Source organism: Battus philenor, unplaced genomic scaffold (assembly GCF_028537555.1).
Source record: "Battus philenor isolate CCGP_79_NKW_IND1 unplaced genomic scaffold, ilBatPhil1.0.hap1 SCAF_5, whole genome shotgun sequence".
Classification (NCBI taxonomy): domain Eukaryota; kingdom Metazoa; phylum Arthropoda; class Insecta; order Lepidoptera; family Papilionidae; genus Battus; species Battus philenor.
The window spans coordinates 7,725,544-7,748,717 of record NW_027181715.1 but is presented as its reverse complement, the minus strand read 5'-3'; the positions used below and the strand labels follow the sequence as shown (position 1 = coordinate 7,748,717).

General features: G+C 32.3%; 1 protein-coding gene across 1 annotated transcript; it reads left to right on the top strand.

The window, feature by feature from the left end:
- The first annotated feature begins 1,992 nt into the window (after positions 1-1,992).
- On the top strand, positions 1,993-17,078 carry SiaT (Sialyltransferase). Its single transcript, XM_068772989.1, has 5 exons — positions 1,993-2,770; positions 13,260-13,357; positions 15,535-15,680; positions 15,757-15,887; positions 16,831-17,078. Exons 1-5 carry the CDS (start codon positions 1,993-1,995, stop codon positions 17,076-17,078), a joined length of 1,401 nt encoding a protein of 466 aa, XP_068629090.1.
- Positions 17,079-23,174: the final 6,096 nt, after the last annotated feature.

Sequence of the window (23,174 nt, the reverse complement as noted above, 5' to 3'; positions counted from 1 at the left end):
TTTTTAACAGATATATTACTAATTTTAAAAGTTCTTTGCTTTTCATAAGTCTTTATTATTTGATATATAGTAATATTGTGGTATCAATATTGATATGAAGCCTGATAGTTAATTAAAAAAATGACAATTAGATAATTGAATACGCGCAATATTTAGAAATTTAGAGTATATTATATTATGTCTTGTAATAAAAAACTTAGGAACCTGTATTTCAAAATAAAATATTTATACCTGCCACCAATTTTAATATATTGACGACAGGCGATGGCTGGCTTAGGAGATAAAAGGTATAATTTGTTAATGTATGTGATAAATAGAAAAATGCACATGTATTTAAAATATGATTTCGATAAACATTTTAAATATTTTAAAATGAACATACACCTGAAAAATTATATTCCTAAAAAATGGTTGTTTTATTAGAACTATATTTATCATAACATAAATGTAATACAATCTAGTCATTCTAATAATTAGTTATTTAGATATAAGAGTTTACTATATATAGTTTTTCATAAATACGCTCGAACCTTTTGTATTAAACTTTTATCCAGATAAAATAAAGTACATTATCAATAAAAATGATATTTTAAACAAAATATGTATATCCATTTTATATTTAAAATACGTCTGAAACTTAAAATGATAAGGTTAAAAAATAATACTCGAATAATATCACTGTAGTAAACTTAATAAACAAATGTTTAACTAATCAACACTGATAAATTTTTCACTTGCTTAAAATATAGAATTCAAATAAAAGATTATACTGTATAAAGTTTTTTTTTCCGTCTGGTTTTGTTTGAACACATTATATTCTAAAGTATCGCAGTTTTTACTCGCTGACTGTGGATCTTCAGTAAATAAATGTTTCTCTTTATGTAAAATAAGTAAGTATAAAATTTTTGGCGTTATAAACTTTTACATATAAAAAAAATCTTCAATGATAGTATAAGCAAGTTAATTTAATGATTTAAATGTTAATATATGCCAATTGTAGGTATGAAGTATATAATCAGAAATTTTAAAGTTGTAGCACCTTGTTTTTGTTCTTGACATTGATTTTCATTTAGCTAATCCAGCAGACCTTCACTAAGTGAACCGGCGACATTAAGGTGGCGCAAAGTCTCTGGATGCGGGAACTGCTAGACCGTTCATCGTGGAAGCCTATGCCTTGCCAATTCGCGTCTGTCGACTAAAAAAAGAAGAATCTATATGGTCACTTCGATGAAAGATTTATTTTCACTGAATTAGGATGCGTACCTAAGGTCCGGTCTAACATCGATGGAGAACGAACATGGCGGAGTTTTAATTTGTCCGAATCTGAAATTACTCGTCGTAGCTTCGTGAGAGAAATTACACTAAGGCCTCTTAAGTATACTATAAAAGTAAATACAAAAAATACTACGTAATTCCTAACGGTGACTATTATTCAGTAAAATTACAATGAATGCATTTTTTCTATCGTATTTTACCTATTTCTGGGATCGACATCGCGCACCTTATGTTTAAAACAGACAAGAATAATTAACACTTTAAAAGACTTACAAAGAATATCGATCTTAAGGTGTAGCAGTTAATCTGATAATCAATAGTTTTGTTGATTTTGTATGTAACGCTAGTTTTCTTTAAACTTTTCGCAAGTCATTTAAATCTTGACTGAAATTTGTATTAAAATGAATCATTTGTGTCTGAAAATTTGAACTTAATTTAATTTTTTGTAATCAAATATTGAATACTCTGTATCAAGTCTGTGTTCTTATCTATTCGCATGCGCATTGTAAGCCCGACCAGCTGATTTTACTCCACCCTTAACAGTCGTGAACTGCCCAAGAAGCTTTGTTTATTTTAGTCATGGTTGTGACTTATAATCTTTATACAAGTAATAAGACAATCATTATACAAATTAAATGATTTTGTTTAAGCGATTGAAAGTTGACTATTTTAAAGTGATTTTACAAAAAATCAATGCTCAATAGGGATTAAGTAATAATGAAAGCAGCAGCAATGTCTGTGTGGGTTTTTATAAACCTTCTCTGTTTCGGTATGTGTGGTTATTTGTACTTGATATGGTCACAGTATTGGATGAATATTGAAAGACAAAGGCTGTTCAACAAAACACCGGTCAGTCCGCAGCGTGTCAATAATGGTCAGGATATAACATATCAGGAGAATTTTTATTCTGAAAAATACAATACAAACTCTGTATACACTAAATCAATTAGTAAAGACCAAAGTGGGCACATGAATAAAAGATCTGTCGTGTCTATGAAAAATAGTGGTAAACTGTATCAGTCTCCTGGAACACAGGCCCGGCCTTCGACAAATATAGTAAGAAAGAGCAATGGAAGTCCCCGGTTTCCAAACATACACAAACCGATATTAGAGTTTGATAGCGATAAATATGCGTGCAACGATTATTTGACGACGGATTGTGAAATACGGACAGCGGAATTTAAAACATTACTATTGAAAGAATTTCACCGGGTTTTGATGAGCGATAGTAAAGTTTTTACATCGGGGTTAAACTCACAAAATACTTACGACGTGCAGTATGAAAGGGGGCAGTGGAAGGAAACGACAAAGAGGGATATCGAATGTGCTTTGAGCGGCATTTCAGTGAAAACGGTGACTGCAAATGATGAACCCTTCAAGCGTCTAAACTATCCCATTCCTACCGAGCCCCTGCTAGGACATCGCACTTTCAATACATGCGCCGTTGTAACTAGTGCAGGCTCATTGTTGGGATCTCATTTAGGCGATTTTATAGGTGAGCATCATTACTTGTAATTGTGTTTATAATAATTAATGCGATCATTTATTTACCTATCATATTAATATCTGCTACAAAGGGTATAACTAGGAGGCTTCAATACAAAAAAATGAAATAGAAACGTTCTCCTAAATTTTAAAATAATCATGTTGTTCATAACATATTGTTTTAATTAACTTTAGCTGTGTTTATTCTATGGTGCTTAGAGTCATAAATATTTATAAATAAAATATAACTTTTTATACGGAAAATTCGAAGACTAGGTAGAGTATCGAAATCTCTAAAAAGCGCATATAGCAGATAGTGTTGTCAACAACGTCATACATAAATATTTTTAAATATAGCACCCTGCATAAAACATTTATCATTTTGTAAAAAGATAGTATAAGTTAAAAAAAGGAAAATTTGTTCGTTATGCCCTTAATTATAAACTTTAATAGAATATATGGTCCAGTGCCTTTGAAAAGTTGTAAAAAGGTTTAGTATAATCGCCTTTCGCGCAATGCTACTGGAAGTTGTAATTGACAACAAGCAAACAGTATTTGTCCATAATAAAAATGTTTACTAAACCATAGATGGATTGTGTATTATTTTAACTGTGCTTATTACTTTAAGACTAGTAAACCATAGTCGCCTCATTTCTCCCTCCTCGATTTTCGCTAATTTATGTGTTTTAAAATTTAAGGGTAAGCGATTGCCCTGATTATTAGCTTGATCTTGTGATCTTGGAGAATAGAGACATACGATTAGCGTAAGTTTACATTCTTCTCCAGCGTCCCAATTACAAGCAGGATTTTTCTTCTCTCTTACCGTCTACGATCCTGCGTTGTAAAAACAAATGCTACTGCGTATAAAATGTTTTCCACCTAAAAACATTGTTTTGAAATTGATTTTGAATAATAAATCTGTCTTAGGCCTTCCGTTTCCTAGTTTCTAATATAAAATTAAAAGTATGCCCTTAAATTAATATGTGAAGCTTGGTTTATTGACTTGAAAAATTGTTAAAATTCATTTAAACGCAACTGTTAACTTTTTGACCGGCTCTTCTGTACAGATCCGCGTTCCGAGCCGGCAGAAGCTTATTACATATAATGGTAAATAATCGACGATTCAAAAGCTCATGTAAATTCCTACTCGAATGAAGATATTTTGAATTCGAACGAGATTTACTTACTCAATTATAAGAGCCATATCGCGACTTTCATGATGTATACGATATTATTTTTACAGTTAGTGTCCTAAATGCTTTCTAGTTACTAATTTTAACTATTCTTATTTTGTTCAGGGCAATAACCCAAAACGAGCGCGTTGCTGACACGTGAGAGTGTTAAAAAAAGTCGGTTAACTGATCCAAATTAAAAATAGAAAAAGTTCTACTAGTGTCATGCAACAGTTTTTGTCTTCTTATAATGTTATGTCGTATAACGGTATATATTATACTGAATTAATTTATACTAGATGATGAACATAAAACGCCCGTGTGGAACAATATATATTTTATTTTACTGATCCTGAGGCACATGGTATTCTGATATTGATAAGACTCCTGGAAATAAATTTAGAAGAACGTTGAAAGATGCGAAAGAATGCAGACTGCTGGCTAGTTATGAATGGCAACGACTAACCACTATATGTGTGCCTTCCCTCCTGACCGATCACACTTTGAAGTTCTGTGTTCGATAGGTGTGCGAATATTTTAACTACGCACTACAACAGAAAGCTTCCCACAACAATGACCGAAATATTGCCCTAGATGTCCCTTCAAACCGAGTTAAACATCGGGATCGTAGAATTTTCAGAACTCACAAGGTATCCCGAAATAGAAGAACACCCCATTTACTACAAATTGACTCCTTCAAAGACATAAATCTCCCTGTCCAAGATATTACTGTGATGTATGGGCTAGAACCTTGACCTTATTTAAACAAGCTGTTGTTAGTGTGTGAGCTAAACGAACCTTGTTGGAAGAATTAATGCATTTATAACATTAAATTAGATACAATCGTTTTCAGAATTCGAATTATATGTATATCATATATTATTTTCAAGTATTGTGTTTTATCTTTAGCATCAAATAAAAAGAATAATGCAAAATATAATGCCAATATTAATCATCCTTCGCAAACCAAATTCTGCAAATTTCAGGTTGGAATGCAACACGCGTTGTACGTACACTTTTCCTTCAGTCGATAATAAATAGTCGGCACTTTGTGTCGGTACCTAGTTGTCTACACCTTTGATTTGTGTCTGTGAGTAATCAGTAAAGCCCCGTGAACAATAGTAATTCACGTAATTCGCATACGATTTGGGACGTTCGACGAAGGAAGCCCTCCGCGCATGACAATGTGTCCACAAAGAAAAAGATCCGATTCGATAGCTGCACAATACACGGTCGATCACCCGCCAACACTACTATTCGAACTTTAATACAACAATCAGCTTATTATCATATCTACAAAGAATATTCCCGTGCTATATTTGTACCCGACGTGAATACTAAAACTGTTTCTCTTCTCCCCGCATACGCTTTGAAATGCAACAAAAAATCTATAAATGCCTGGATCCACATACGATTACTGACATTCCCACCTTTCAATTTTACTTTAATAGAACCTCACTATTATTTATCTGAAGGGAAACAAACAACTGCAAGATCGATGTCGTTACCGCGTCTACATAATGCCACTTTATGATCTTGAAAACATTGCAATGATCATAGTTTGCTTATATTAAAATATAAATAAATTTCATTATATATACATATATATATATATGTGTATATATATACATAAATGTATATATATATATGTGTATAAATATATGTATATGTATATATATACATATATGTTAGAAGTTTCACTATGATTAGTTTCATGTTTTATTAACAAATGATCTTTGTTCGTTGGTATTTACAGCCTGAACTTGAGGTGGCAAACAGCTTGGCCTCGACCTGTTTACATTAATTGAGTTCGAGGGCTCCACCGTGAACCTCAGCTTGGAAAGTTTATTTATTTCTCCTAATTGAAATATTGAACATACCGAATAATCTACACGGTTTACTTGTTGTGACGCCTTGTGGGGTTCACTACTCTGGAACTTTAACGCCTAGCATCCTTCTGTTCTTTGCCCTATGTGGTCAGCCCACTTCACTTCAACTTGTCAATCCTTTGACCTACGTCGGTCTTTCGTTCTGATCTTCTCAATCTATTATACATGATGTACCCATTATATTATGTTCACAATATTAATAACCTAAATTCTACGAAAATGGAATCTCTAGAAATATTTTAAGATATTTCTCGTAGTCTTTTCTTTAGTAGGTTACAGCGTTTTATACGAAAAATTGGTGCTAAAGTTGTACTTGATATTTAAATAGTATTTTAAAATAACGAATTCATAATATTAATGTAATAGTATAAATGGCATGTATTGATTTCGTATCAGTAACCACTCTGCTTGTTATGGAACTTTATAGTAAATAACATGTCACTGTGGACAACTAAATGCAAAAATAAATTCTCTGAAATTCCACGATTGATTTTTTTTGTCATTTTCTAGAGCAAGTGTACCAAATATGTTTAGTAAAAGCAAAATATGCGTCAATTTTTTTTATTTATTAATAAATTAATATCAATGGGGTAAGTTCGAATCATCAAATGATATTATATTTATATTAATAGGTTTCTAAAAAAAAAGTGTATAAGTTTCACGAAAAAGTATTGAAATGAAGATCACCAATTTTTGTTATTAAAAATGTTAAGTAATTCTTATTCCATGTTAATAACGGATACAATAATGTAGAATGGTGAATAGGAACGTGATAACTTTGCTTTTAGAGATAATTCTAATAAGCTCGTACAAATCGATGTTTGGTGTTGATTTATTCATGATCGAACAACAATCTAACTCGAGATATGCGAGACGAGCCGATATGCTGATGCGGCGGCCGTTGAAAACAAACACTGGCGCCCGACGCCCGACGCCGGACTACGAACGCTCTATAAAACCTTCGCGTTCGCATCGGAAAATCCAACTAGTACTTAGTAAAAATTCTTATCGGAAAGCTATTTGCATCAACACATATTTAAGATCGTAAGATATACATTCTTAAAAGAATCTATAAACAGACATAGACTCATAAAGTTCGCACTAACTATATCGAAGCATTGTAGGTAACAAACACATTGTTTTATTTCATAAGTTTAATGTAATAGATAAGCGGTATTTTTTTTATATTGGAGTAGATCGGTTGTGATTTTTGTAGTTAAACTGACGGCTTTTTAGCTTTAAAAATATAGCAGAACCCATTAACACTTCTCTCTTTTATATTGAGGTTGTTTAACAGCATCTATTTTTGGTATTTACAAAAAACAAACAGAAAAATATTACGTTATTGTAGTGTGTTTTCTCATATCTATGACTAGAGAACATTTACGACAGCCATCTTTATTTTTACACTCACTAACATATGTGTTTGCTTCCTTAGTTGTGTGAAATTGCATCGCGTGATTCATTACACAAATCATATTATTATAAAGAATTAGTCATGTGTTAACCGCAAGTTGTGTCTTTGTCCTTTCTCGAAAATGTGATAAGTTTATGGCCTAGACGTGTAACAGACAATTGGCAGGATGTCACTTAGTGACTTGTCAGTGGCAACTTTTTTTGCAATTTGTAGATTATTTTTAAACTTCTTCCTATTAATGTTATCAATACATGTAAATATTTATATATTTCACTTTATTTTTCCTTATTGAGCGAGTAAATGACAAACTATAGCCAAGTGTAAGTCATATATTTCCTTTTAAATTGACGCTTGAACAGCTTTTTATTTTAGTTTTATTATTTAAAAATCAAATAGCGGGCGCTTCTGTAAACTTGAAATAAATTACAATTTTATTTCCCGAAAGGTCAAATTATGAAGCAAATATCATTTTTTAATCCTTTTAAAATTAGAAATTAACTATAAAACTTTACATATATACTTTACATAACTTTATAATTTATACGTACATTGTGCTCATTTTAATTTAATGTGGAATCCGATAGTAAATCGCGAAAATGAAACAAAATGTTTTTTTTGTGTCTTGTGGCTAGAAGAAAGGACTCTACTCGAATCACTTGAAGCCTTCTCCGCCTTAAAAGCTTGGTGGCTCTACATCCCGAGCAATATCTAATGTTAATAAATATGTCCAAGTAGTCCTTGAGCTTTATTAATGTAAAAAGATGTAAGTCAAGCTCCCTCAGCACCATGTCGTATCACGTTTCGTAGAGATATAAATGCCAAAGGGCAAATAACATTTGCCAATAACAAAGAAATCACAGTTGTATTCGACAGTATACCTACTAACATTTAGTAGTCTCATTAAGCTGTAGCGCTAATTGAATGTGAGATGATGAGAGGGCGTCGTTCGTGCATTGTTTACATCGTAGTGGCGAGCCGTGTCATCAACCCGCACGTGCAATGGGTCTGCATAATTCATGCGCATGGACCATTGTATTTGCGACTTCTGAACCGTCCTACAGTTCTGCGCAACTGCGCATTTTATATAAATATTTTAAACTAGTGCGGAACGAAATTTCCTTGCTTGTTTACCATTAACACGTGCAATGGTTATGCAAGTAGGTTAGATTAATATACGCATTGAATATACTAATGATGACCGTATTTGAATAATATTTTGATTATTGTTGTACAAAGCACGCATTAAATCAACTGCGCTTAAGACTGTCTCTGCATACAATATCATGAAAATACAACATTTACTGTAATCGTAGTCTAGGCATGTTTTAAGATTAAGTCAGCTCGTTTGAGGAAGTATTATGTCTCCATAGAATAGTATTTTATATTGATTTTTCTCTGCACTTTCATTTAATTCGTGGTACATATAACGCTAATTTAAATTAAGTGTTATAGATTAGTGTTATAGATAGTATTAGACATTTCTTTAATTATTATATATATTACTCGGTCACAATAACTATTCAATGATTAAAAAATTGAAGACTGGTTCATAATAAATAACATTTGAAATTCATTTTAAATGTACTCATACGTAAAACACTTATTCTATCAAATTATATACATAATTTAATGTGTGTATTGTAACGATTTCTCCATATGTATATGTAACAGTTTTCAGCTTTCCACCTATTCACTGATATCACAAAGTATATCTGGAACTAAGACCGAGTAGAGTTCAGCTAGATATTACGAAATTCAAGGTGTTCATTAAGTTTGCGAAGCGGGCTTGGGATAGCCAGGCTAGATGTTATTGTATTTTATTGTATTATTAATTGTTTAAATGAATAACCTAATACATAATTATAGATGACTTTTGTGTAAAGAGTTTTTTATCTGGATATGATTATTAGATGCGATAACTAATAATATTTGAATCTTTATCGTTATTTATCGTTTATAAATATTTTTTAAAAAAAAATTCTTACAGATATACTCAGCTTTTACGTGGAATTTATGGCTAATAAAAGCAAATGTGCTGTTAACATAATGGTGTTTGATTTTTTTATGTTTCGGTAACAAATTAGTACTTTCTACCTAAGATACGAGTGAACGTAAATATTTTTAAAACAATGAATTTTATAATTGTGACAATGGAATAACGAGTATCTAGTTAACGGTGGTATTATCTAGTTATTTATCAAGGCAACGGAATCGATTTCGTAATAAAAATGACATGTTAATTTCGCAACACGCTGTAGCTGAATACAAACAATAGAAGAAGCGTGTCTGCACTCGATGTTAATGCACATACATTATTGAACAGTTTTATTTTCGATTTTGTTATGTAGAATTTTCATGGTCAATTCTTTAACTCTCACACATGTAAATACAATATGTAACTAAAAATATTTTTACAAATTATTAGCAACGTTTGAGGGACATGCTTGGAAATTTTCAACGAGATTGAATCAGGAATGGGGCGATCCGTAGACGAACAAATGTAGACGACATAGGCCAGCGGATAAGAAAGTTGAAGTGGCAATAGACGGGCCACAAAGCGCGTGAAACTGATGATTGATGGGTGTTATGGATTGGAGACCATGGATTGACAAGAACAGCACAGGTCTTTGGAAGATGCTGGATCTGAGCCGGTCGTATGGAAGAGGCCTCTATATAGGAGAGGACGTCCTTCGACTGAAATGATGATGATGAAATACCTTTTTGTTACCGAAAGTCATTTTTTGCATTAGTTATTACAGTTTAGGCGGATTGGAGGCTACAGAGAGATGAGGGCGATTCGTTTCAAGAACTAAATTCAGAGTTTTATTAATTTACTCCTATAACTGCTTCTCTCAAAAAGTTGCCCTTGTAAAAAAGTATGAGAAATTTATAACTAAGTCAATAATAAACGACAGTTTTTTTTTTATTGAAAAACGAGAAGTTTTTGGTATTCAAGAAACTTCTATTGATATTCTAATCGATTTCGTGGTGTATTCATTTCTTTAACGTATTTCGTTTGATATTCAATTACGGTTTTATATTTCTTAACATATTAGGTTTGCGACCACAATCAATAGCAAAGATTTCTCCTATTTCTTCGACCGATATTTCAAAATTTGTTCAAGTGGAGCGGAAAATGTTATAAGTTATAGTTTTCAAGGTTTGGTAACTTTTGACAAAGACTCTTTGATTATTAATCAGTGACGTGAGTGTTAAAATTTGAAAGGCCCATTTCAAGTTAAACAAGATAAAACTCAAATCAATGTTAAGACGAGGATAACATATGTGTGTCTAGAATGCTGAAATAATTTATACTCTTTGATCATCTTATTAAAACTTGACTAAGAGAATTCGTATTTGCTATGAAAAAAATAATTTTTATTTGTATTTGCCATGTAATATTGTCACTGCTGGGACATGAATCTCTCAGTATGTCCCTATTTAACACTCGGACCTAGTTTATGTAGATAGATAGGTTTATGATTCGTAAATTTTCGTTAATTTTAGTTAACCGTTTGTAAACAGGGCTACATAATGTAACTACACTATACTACTATATGTAGTACACTATGCGTACTACAATCAGCCTTGGTATTACTGGCGAATAGAGTAGTCCTGACCCTCCTTCTTGTGGGTGCTGTAAGAGTTGATTATAAGTCATTTTCATCCATCATCCGTCGTAATATGTTCAGGAGATCTCCTGAGCATGTATGCCAAGCGCGGTGAAAATTGACACATATATTGAGCAAATATAGAAAAAAAAAGGTTCACAGTACCTGGTAGCTAGGCTATTTATGGCGGCGGCAGCAGCTATGGCATTAGCAAAGCAAGGGGTGCTAAGAATTTTCAGAAGGACCCAACTATCCACCCCATAATGCAAGTAGAAGAGAGCCACCACACTTTCTTGCGGTATTATTTTAAAATAATAAGTGATGTAATTAAGCGCAACAAAACTGTGTAAGGAGAAGACAGTGTAATATATTGATTTATTTATAATATTGAGAAGAAATTGTTATGTAGAAAATGAGAAAGTTATGATAGTATTGTATAAAATAAAACAAAATAGAAAAAAAGAAGGAAATAAAAATGAAAATAGTCAATTGGAAACATAAATAATTAAAATTTCTAGAAAAGTGGCGAAGGATCGGTAGCGTTGCGTGAATGTAATATAAATGAATGCTATTCGAATGATTGAAAATATGAAGGATGAAAGAAAAAAGAAAGAAAGAAATTGTGGAGAATAAGAGAGAGAGAGAGAGAGAGAATGTGAAAATAGGAAAGATTGTGAAAAATCTATTGTAAAATATATCCCTGTCCCAAAAATAACATAGGGTAACGAGAGGCCCCCGATAATGAAAGCCATAAAAAAACTATCCACCCAGTCACTTACTGGTTACAGGTCGCATTCAAACTGTCCTCTTAGGAATCTATGGTGGAGGCCCAGGTCCAGTTGTGGCGACGATGAAGACTATGTGATTACGTCACGATATTGTAGCACTCGTTGATACGGGTAGGATCAAGTTGTTCGACGTCCATATACCATCGTTACTTCGATGGTTTTGTTTTTGATCATAGTTTTAATATATGATATTATGAATTATACATAAATTAAGTTAGACTTACATTATAAAAATAAATCGCAGTTGGTTTTAGATTTATATTCTCAAAACAATTTTTTTAAATATGTGCCAGTAACATTGACAAAAGTTAACTACCGATTAAGAAAAAAAATTTTTTTTTAAACAAATTCTTTATTTGAAACGTTGCGCGTTTAATGACATCTTAAAATTAAGCAATTTTTATTTGCCGAGCGTAACACATAAGAATTTCAAATTTTATGTAACATAATGATATATATTGCTAGTTATATTCTGTGTTTTAAAAGCATAGTAGATTTGCATTAATGATTGACTAGTTACCGGTAATTGGCAGATAAATAATAATTTCCATTTCTTGTTTTATTTACAAGTGTTCCGGCACATTCCTGATCACGGCCGCGGCCCACATATGAGGGTTATTATAAATGACTCCTTAGCAATGAATTATCGAGGGCCGGAAGGATGTTATGTATCTTTATGTATTTTCTCATCTATTTTTATTATGGTTTAAACAAAAATTGCGAATGTTATTTAAGATATAATACTGATTATACATGGTAAATGTTTATTTGTGAAAAAGCTTTAAAGGGGTAAAATCATAGCTTATTTGTCAGTAAAAAGCTTTAAATCTTTTACACCTATTTCCAATCATTTTATATAAAGTGATTGACATTTTGAAATATTAATTATTTATGAAATCACTTCAATTTTTTTATTGTTATGCATCGGACCAATAATTTTTAGCAGTACAAAATCTGCATGTACATTAGTCAATTTTGATACGTTGAAAACGAAATTTTGAAAACGCTTTTTTCTACTAGGCGTAATTATTATATCTGAATTTTTGGATAGGCCATATCACACATTAATTTAGAACAAGCTGTAAATTCACTCCTTTAAAGTTTTACATCTGTAATCAATCCCTCTGTATGCATTTACGTACATAATGAATACATGTACATCTTTATTTTCAAGACTGAATTTTAGATTGACGTCTTAAAGATGAGGATCATGTTTCCATGTGTCACGGTCTCCTGGTTTTTTTTGGTGACTTGTCTAAAACACCAAGATTTGTTCCGTCATCGCTTGGGTCTGCGTGCTGTTTGACATTTCAGTTCATCTAAAGCGCAAGATGACCTTTTTCAAAATTATTTTGATTAATTTAGAACAGACAATAACTAACAAAATTTTAATAATTAAATATTTTTGCAATACAGTGAGATAAAGTTGGATTGAGGCCGTTGCAGTATGAATTTATATCCGCCGTTTACACAGTGTAAAATGAATAACAATTAGAAAAGTACAGATTTGTAGTCATCAAGAACATCCATCATAACGCTTTGTTTATTTTGACGCTGCAGTACTAATATTTTAAGAAAAATTCAACAGAAGTGATCTTAAATTCCTTTTGCGTTGTTCACAGATTCTCATGATATGGTACTGAGATTCAACAACGCCCCCACTGACAATTACACGGAAGACGTGGGTTCGAAGACAACTTTTCGTATCTTAAACTCCCAGGTAATTAAGATATATCAAATAAAATTGTCAGAATCTTATCTCTTTGCATATAAATTACATTTATTTACACACCATAGTCAGTTTAGTTTATAAGAAACGTAATGTTAGTTGAAAACTGTGATTTACGATTATTAGTTGGGGTTCGATCCCTAACAGCTGTACAATTTGCGTGAATAACAAAACCACAGTTGTTTTTACTACTTGAGAGTTATTACTCTCTAGAGTCACAACTCACGTAAAAACAACTTTAATAGGAAATTGTATCTCAGAAATAAAAAAACGAAGGTTAAACACAATCCCCAAATTCGTACTTGGTACATATGTATGCTCACGTATTCTCTATACTAGAGCAGGCCTGGGTGCGTCGTAGAATTTTTGTTGAGTTTTCATTTAAACATTGAATGTCAAGCTTGTGATGTTTTAAAATTTATTTTGTTGCTTAATTGATTGCTATCTAGCTTCTGGCTTTTTAGGATGTCTATTACAAAGGATTCTTCAACGTTTTGTCAAAGTAGGAAATGTGTTAATACGCAATACAGTGCAAACTTTTTCTTCAAAGTATATCGCTAAATTTGGTTAAATAATGTTTATAACAATATAACATATAAAATGAATGTCTAGTATTCGGTAGTAATGTATTCTCGGACCAAAAACCTAAAAGAAAGCAGCGACTACCTATCTGTCCTGATTTATGGCACGATCTTTTTTCAATACAGAGGCCTATGTTGTAAGTGTTGAAACTTGACAAGAGTAATAAAAATAATATTTTTTATAATTCCTGTGTTTTAATAGGATAATAGTTCTCAATAAACTTTACAAGTATACAAGTTAACTTTTATCACTCTCATAGAATATTGAAACTTATATAGACTGTGTGTTAACTTTAGTATATTGGAATGAAAAGTTCGATTACATCACCATACCGTGAGAATGAATTAAAAAAAATACCTCACGTACATAATATGTATTGTTTACTTACGTGTCATTAATATTAAAATGGTATTTCAAGCGGGTATTCTGCGAAAGCACGATGATCCTTTTTTCACAGGGGGTTGATTCGAATAACTCGCGTAAAATTAAGTATTTCACTGATGCAAAGTTTCGTCAATTAATCTAACGATGAATATTTGACAAATATTCACCAGGTTCACAATAATACTATCGTTTTCATACCAACTTGTGCCCATGGTTAAATATTTTATTTTCAGTCATTTTCTCGTTGACATGTGCTACATCAGAGAACCAAAGGCGCATTTTGAATCAACCTTGTATTCCTATAGTACTTGCCATAAATCAACGTCAAGCCGAATTCGCATGATCGGATGATGTACCACATATGTGACAATTTTTTTATTTTACTATCCGGGTTTCGTCACAACCTAGGACAGGCAACCTAATTAATTAAAAAACATTAAGACTTTGGTGCCATTGAAAATATCAATAAATTTTATGCACTCTGAGATGTTCAAATAAAATGACTACAAATCTTAACGTACCATGTTTCGAATTATGTATATTATTTTTTATAAGGACATTAATTTCTTTTTTATCCTTATTATCATCAGTTTAAAACCTATAAAACTATCCGCGCATTTATTCGCAGTTTTTATAGTTGTCTGGTTTGCAGGCATTGTAGAAAATTTTGTACACTTAAAATGTTTTACGATTTACGATATTATATGCGAAGGTTATTTCCATTGTTCTGATAAGCAGTTTTAGGAAGCAGCGGAGTTTATACCGCAGCACGGACTTTCTCGATAACTCAATGAATACCATTACGCTTTTTAACTTTACTCTTTCAAAAATGAACATATATGAATTAATGTATCTCACGGACGTATAAAATTTAGCTTTATGGGCAACGACTATTCATATGTGCTATTTGCCAAGGCGAGGCACTATTAATTCATCTGGAATAACGTCTAACGTCATAAGCTGTAACACTTAGCTTGATCAAAAGAGAGTCTATGTGAGGCCTACATTGAAGTTTAGAATCGATTGTGACAGCTAGGAAAGCCGTAAAGTCTACATAGTTTAAAACATTACCGTTTATTGTTATTATTACTTGGGTGTTTGATTTAACATTCTGTACAAAAAAATTTATAATAACTCTATATATATACATGAATAGTTTTTTGAGTCTTTTTACAAATAACATTTCATGTACTTGGTTGTAGGTGGTGACAAAGCCAGAATTTAATTTCTTAAATGATCCATTGTATAAAGAAGTTTCAATATTAATATGGGACCCTGCCAACTATACTGCGACTTTAGACGAATGGTTTCATCACTCAGACTTTCCTCTTTTTCCTGTTTACAAAAGGTATGTTCAGGAAATATTTGCCGTCGAACGTTTTGTTTGTTTTTCCTCGAATAATATTTGTGTTTAAATTTCGCAGATTACTTGAAATAATGCCAGGAGCAGACGTACATTTGCTTCATCCTAAAGTTTTATGGAGCTTATGGACTCTGCTTCAAGATTCGTCACCGTATCGCCTAAAAAGAAATCCCCCTTCTTCAGGTTTCATCGGTAAAAAATTGTTCTAGTTTTATGTTATTAAAAAAAATATATTATTGTATCATAACCACTATCATTTCTGCGTATGACTACCACTGCTAGTACATTTAGATAGTCCAGTTATACTAAACTTGTAATCCTGTATAAAATAAAGCATACGGTGTCATTTTGTTTTACTTGACGTAAACAAAATTTGATTTGGGTTCTATTATAAGTAAGTAAAAGCCCATGTTATATTCGCAATACAAACTGCCATTTCTAATACTTTTTCTAAAATAGCTAAATAATTAAAAAACTTACTTTATGGATGATTATTGAACAAATGTTTTATATACGTATTGTTTTTATACTTTGAGTATGTTAGTGCAAAGTATATAAAGGAATATAAAGGCTGATTTTGTTAGTGCTTTAAACTGGTACAGCTTTAAAGTGGAGAGGGTTTAAGTATTTATGCCTATTTCTAACATGTCTGTATAAAGTGATCATTCTGAAACTGTATTAAAATGCGATAGGCCCATAACTTCTGGCAATACAAAGAGTGCAGGGACAGATATAAACAATAATGATATTTAATATTTCGTAATCTGAATTTGACACCTTACACAATTAGACACGGCGTGGTTAGGCCGGCCTACTAGGCGGACCGATGACATAGTTAAGGTGGCGAGAAGTCTCTATGCAGTCAGCGTAAAACCGGTTATAGTAGCGATATTTGGAGGTGGCCTCGTGACGTCTATCAGCTGATAAGCAGAAAAAGAATGAGAATTTTGAAAACGCTTTTTCTATCTTATCATTAGGTCATTTGTCATTTCTGAAACTATTGACAAAAACTAAACTATAATTTATCCCATTCAAGCTTTTACCGTCTGTTTCCATCACGCTGTACATAAGTCAACTAGTGCTTATAATATTATGATTTTTTTAATTAAAATTATATAAAATACTTGCGTTTCAGGAATATGGTTTGCGATGCATCGGTGCAACCGTGTTCGCGTGTTTGAATACGTGCCTTCGACTCGGGCCACGCGGCGATGTCATTATCACGCTCCACGCGCCGATACCGCATGCACTCTAGGAGCCTGGCACCCACTCGCTCAAGAAAAGGCCCTGGTCGAACGGATACGTGAAAACTCCGATTTGGACGTTTTCCAAAGAGGCTTCGTCGATATTGCAGGTGTTAGAAGCTTGAATTGCCAAAATTAAATGAATTACTTATTCTAGTCTTCCAAAGACACGCACATATGTATTCCATAAGCTTTACTTAGGTATTGTATTTTATGAAAGCAATTAGTATAAGTCGTAAGCGTTTCTACTTGACCAGTATAAAACTGTCCAATGTATATTTACGGCTTTGTAATGTGTTGTAATTTTATAGCCAGCGATATAGTTATAAACTATATAACCTTCCTGATTAGAATTAAGGCTGAAAAGCAATGTAGAATTTGTGATAGAATACAATTAAAAAATATTATTACATTTGTCGAGCTACGGCGTCAATTTTATTTGATTTTCAACATCGAGCTAAAAATATTGAATTGTAAAACAGGAACGAATTTTAGACTGAGTTTATGTGATTCGTGTAAGGTCATGTCGGCCATGAGACGCCCTTGTTGTAGTATCTCGTATTTTTAGCGATTTGCTATCGCGTACTGGGCATCGGGTGCTGGCAGAATACTGATGGATGAGAGCGTTAGTGTCTGTTGATTAGTGATTCCACACGAGCGCGCGGAATTAGCGCGACATCCGAGAAGCTGCGCAACAAAATTGATACAGGCTCCCAGCGACAACGCCGTGCTTCCTGCTTCACAGAACGATACAGACTTGTTCGTACTTATTTTACTTGCCCTCGACATTCATGAATTTTAATCGAATTTTCATAATAAACTTCAATTCGTATTCCAAGCGTACATCTACTGGCTGACGAGAAAAAATATTTTGACAGCAGACTACTTAATTAAAAATGTAATGGAGGCAAAGGTATAATCTATTTTCCTCGTGGACTTTGATATTTCTTGTTTTGCGCGCTAAGTATCTCGTAGGGTCAACGGCACTGATACATTTCGTAGAAGAGGTCGGAATGTGAATTCGCGACGTGATGAGTGTACGTAGCCGAACTGCACTAAGGCACTAGGTATTTCGCAAATATGTGAAGGTAATTCAGTCAGTGTACTAGGAAGCGCTGGAATAGTGCCTAGCCCTTCCCTATCCCTGGCACTGTTCCAAAAGCAATAAATAGATAGCACCATCGTATGATTATTAATTATGGAATTTTTATATACTACCATATAAGATAAGTAAAGGTATTTGCATGTACAAATGTGATGAGTATAAAAATGAATTCTTGAATTTAATGATATTCTCGTTAGAACAAAATGACGGTAAGTTGTGGTTAAATGGCCTTCGGCAAAGTACTTAATTTTACACATAAGGCCGGAGGTAAATTACGGAAATGACACTAATTACTTATAATATTCTGCATGTATCGCCATGGCCTGTTACACCATTGGATATTCACAGCGCTTAGTAAACGTTGTTATATATGCATCGTGGTGACAAAGGAAGTGTCAAAATTAAAGAAGCCGTTGTACGGTTCTATTTATTTAAAAACTATAAAACAAAGTTTACTACTGCTTTGCTACTGTAACCTGTTCATTTAATTTTCTTACAAATTGATTAAAAATGTATAAGGCTAAAGGACTATCTTGTAACTATCTTGTATTATTTTATTTTACTTAATTTGAAAAAAGTCTAGAAAATACGAACTCTTGTAGAATAAAAACTATAAAAGAACGAATGATCTACAATAGTTTCTCCATATTACTACATCACGTAAACTATAACAAAGAAGGCGTGGTGCGATGTAAGAACGCACCTAAAAACCGAGATAATATTCTAATACACTATTATTCAAATACTTTAGTCAATATATTTTTAGCGCCTGGATGAAATTAATCCGTATTTTATTATTGTTAATTAATAATTTTTAATAATAAATATTATTTTTTATTTTACATGCGTGAAACCGAAGGAATATACTTTTTTTTTCTGATATTACAAGCAAACATTTACCGTAGTAAAAATTAGTTTTTCGTCCACTTAATTAAAGTTCCAAAAAGTTTAATGCCTCTATCAATTGTTCGTTATTATTTTTTTAAATCCTGTTTCCTTATACTAACGACTCGCGTTCGTTTCTATTTAGTTTTACCGTTGTGTATTTTTAGTTGTTTGTGAAAAATGTTACTCTTTATTATTTTAACAGACCACAAATTGCTGTAACATCATACGATGATGAAATGAAATTATACATACAAAGAGAGCCCTGATAATAAAATTTCCTTGGCTATTAAGATGATATTAAGAAATAAGACATCAATATTTCAACTTGATACGCTACTGGACATAGACCTCCCCTATTGATTAACAAAAGGAGCAAATTGCAGCGACCTGCAACATTGCGGGTGGACGTCTTTCGCTGTAGTTGTCGGTCCCCGTTTTAACGCGATATTCATATATCAGCGCCACTCTAGAACAATTAAGGTCCTAGTGGCCATGTTCTGTGCGCTAAGTAGCCTGCGCATTATCGTTTCGACTTGCTAACCCACTAGGTTACGTCGGATAATTTCGCTTGTCTACGGACGATGTATCCTTGATCCGACCTCGTAGAGAAATTGCCAGTAATTGGGGAGGACCTCTGGCTAGTTGGATGAGAATGAGTTTGCCAATGAAATGTGAGAAATGTATCTGTTGTAAATAAACGTTAAGGTATGTGGTAAACGTGTTTAATTTCGAATTGCTTTTAACCTACACAACTCTGGAATTCCTTGCCCCCAATCTCACGGAAAACATCTAACGAGATACGTTGTACAAAGTTTAGTCCATGCGACCGTTTTGATATTGCGTAGTTATTTAAATCTCTTTATGTATGTCTAAATCTATGTGTTAAAGAACACATATATTTAAAATATCTAGTTTGTTATATTATGTAATCTATTTATAAACATAATTATAAATCAACTTACAAGTTTTCAAAGTTCAGTAAACGTGAATAAATGAAAAATTCATTACTTTAAATTAATATTTCTTTATAACCAATTGTTTTTTTTTTTTTTTTTATTTAATTCAAAACAGAACTTGTCTTGTTTTATAAGTCGATAATACTCTATACAATTTCGTATAGAAAGACATAAAAGCCGTGTGTGTTATTGAACAATTCAATGACAGTATTCTGTTTCTTACGGGCTGTTCCAAGATAAGGGCCTATTTGGAACCCCCTTACCTTTAGTTTTAAGGATGCCATTATAGAGAAGCTCAATCTGATTTTGGTGTGTATTAAATTTGGCTCTTTCAGCACTCAGCATGACGTATATTAGTGGTCACATTTATTGATACCATTTTTTAATGATAATGTGAATAAATGATTAAGTAAATGAATGAATAACAACATAAAATGTGTTTAATGCTGTCAGGAAAAAATTAGTAATTTATTAATCAAGAATTTAATTCTAACACGTTTGTCCACATATTTTAGAAGTTATTGAACGACCTTGCTTCATGATTTCATTGTATAACCTGTTAGATGTGCTTAAGGATGGAAAGTACGTCTTGATTATCATTGTAAACAACGCAATATTTGAACCGGATCATGACTGCAAAAATAATCAAATTTGGATTCGACCAAAACAATACACCGAGTTAACCGTTAATAGAAGCAACAACATTATTATATACCTTAATTAATTTTAACGAGTGTTGTAAATAATTGCGTAAGTGACTTATATATCCGATATTAGATGAAAAATTTTAAACGCACCATAGATGAAAAAATATCCCTTTATTTTTAACTATGCCGTGTTTGTTAAAATTTTTATCTAAACTTAAGGGTACACGGGCTCTCATTGGGAGTACCTGACAATTGTATTCACTATAGCTGAATTACTAAGAAGATAAAATAGTTACCTTATTAAAATATTATTATGTATTATATCTGCAATACTATGTTGGTAGTAGGTACATGCCCTGTAAAGTTTGATAACAGATAGACACATACGAATAAACCCTTGAAATTATTGTCTTCAACAATAAAAACTGTTGTCATTATGTAATCTCTTATTTCTGGTTCAAAACAAGTGTATTATTAAAATTTTGATTAGGTTTAAAACTAATTATAGCATAATCGAGACCACGGACCAGCAAGCGAAGCACAGGACGTTCACCTATAGAGTGGGCAGACGGTATTTTTAAAGTCGTCTGAAGACGCTGGAAGCAGGCCGCTTCATACCAGTCCTTGTGGAAATCTACGAGGAGGAACATTCGACAATGGACATCGTTCGGACTTCTTTGAAAATTTTTCGACTAATCAATGTAATCAATCTTAGTATTTTCAACCAAATATTAAGGCTGTACCTTAATATGATGACAATTGGCGCTATTTGTAAAGATTTGAAGTATATTCACATAATGACATTACTTTGTGCCACTTGTTGTATAACTGTAAAATTGTATTAATTATTCTGGCAAAAGTAATATTTTATTATACTATTACTGAAGCGTGGTATTTGTTTATTTATTTTACGGGATCCATTGATGTGTTTAAGATGAAATTGTTTAAGAAAGAAGAAACGTCGTAAGATCGTAATATTTGGATAAAAAATATTAAGCTGAATAAAAATATACTTATAGCATACTTATATTCTAAGCGTAACGGTATGAAGTTTGGTAAATCGTTTGTACACACATGTTAATTCAAAGCATGAATCACGTCGATTCATTACCGCTGCTCGTTCAACGCGCTGCCGCGGTCTCATTATACGCATTGAATCGACCTTGAATTTTTATTTTACTAAAGATATTGAAATCATACATTATAACGTATAAGATCCTGTTAATTGTTTTAATTTTATTTAAATCCCTTTTTATCTTTTCTTTTTTATTATAAAAATAGCATGAAAAATATTAAATAAATAATTATCGTAAGTTTTAGGTTTATATATATATTATTGTGCGAAATAACACAATATCTAATGTTATTAGTCATCTGTGTTTGATACGTAACTGCCGATGGTGGACATAAATAAATAAGCCTTAAAGGCTTAGAATATTTAGTTATATAAAATTTATTATTTATTCATAAGGTTTTTAAGGCGTCGTTAAAACAATGTTTTCATTTAAGTAATAAATAATAAAAGTTGGATAAACGGCGTCGCATCTATTGGAAATCAAACTTGCGAATACTTTGATTAATTAAGGGAAAATAGATGGTGTCCACAGTGTAGTGGGCACCGTGAAAAACTGGCGTTTGTAAAATATCAAAATTGTATCTGCAAAAAAAATGGTATTAATTTGTAACAAACGGAATCAGATTTAATAAAATTCCGCACAACGTATATTGGAAACAATAATTAAACTACGATTTATAAAATTTAATAAGCATACTATAAGAAGAGCATTGGTTGGTCGGCGGTCGCGGGTTCTTTTCCTGGGATACAATCTTATATAATTAACACTGTGCACTGATTATTTAGGATTGCCATTGCGGAAAGGTTCCAGAAGATGGACAGCAGCATCCTCTGCGTACCGTAATACTACACTGCGATCATCAACTCGCCTGCTTAATGCGGCGATTATGGTATATCCTCCTATAGATATATTTGGGGAAAGCCTATGCATTGCAAAAGGAGCTTATCGGCTGTTGAGTGACATTATCAACATTAATATAACATATAATTAACGAATATTTGAATGTCTAGAATTCTCGGCAATGATGTCGCTTAATTATTTTGTTTTCATTTAGGATATATCTGATGGAAAGTGTATGTGCAAATATAATTATGCATAATTATGTATTGTTAAACTTTTGTGACAGATGTGTTGTTGCAGAGTGTCTACATACTTTTTCTCCATAACCATAACACCTAGCGAAGCAGAGTAAAGTCAAACATAAAATAGGCTCAAAAATAAAGTTGTTTAATCAATAAATAAATGAATTTTAACTTATCTTTTTTAGAATTATATTATATTAATAATGCGATCGCCATAGCTCCGAATTGATGAAGGAAAGATAGAAGAAAACCAGCCCTGAATATTCGAAAGATACATAACATTTGACTCTCGTTAATAGGAAGCGTGTAATCAAACAGTACAAACCTGACAAAAATAAATTAAACTCTTTAATATTTACAAACTGCTATATATTTACTACACATAAAACTTTTCGTGTTATCTGTCTTATTAGTAAACAACTAACGTAATCAGAACAAGTTGCGTCAATTGAATCTTCACAAGCTTTTTGTATGTTTCTCA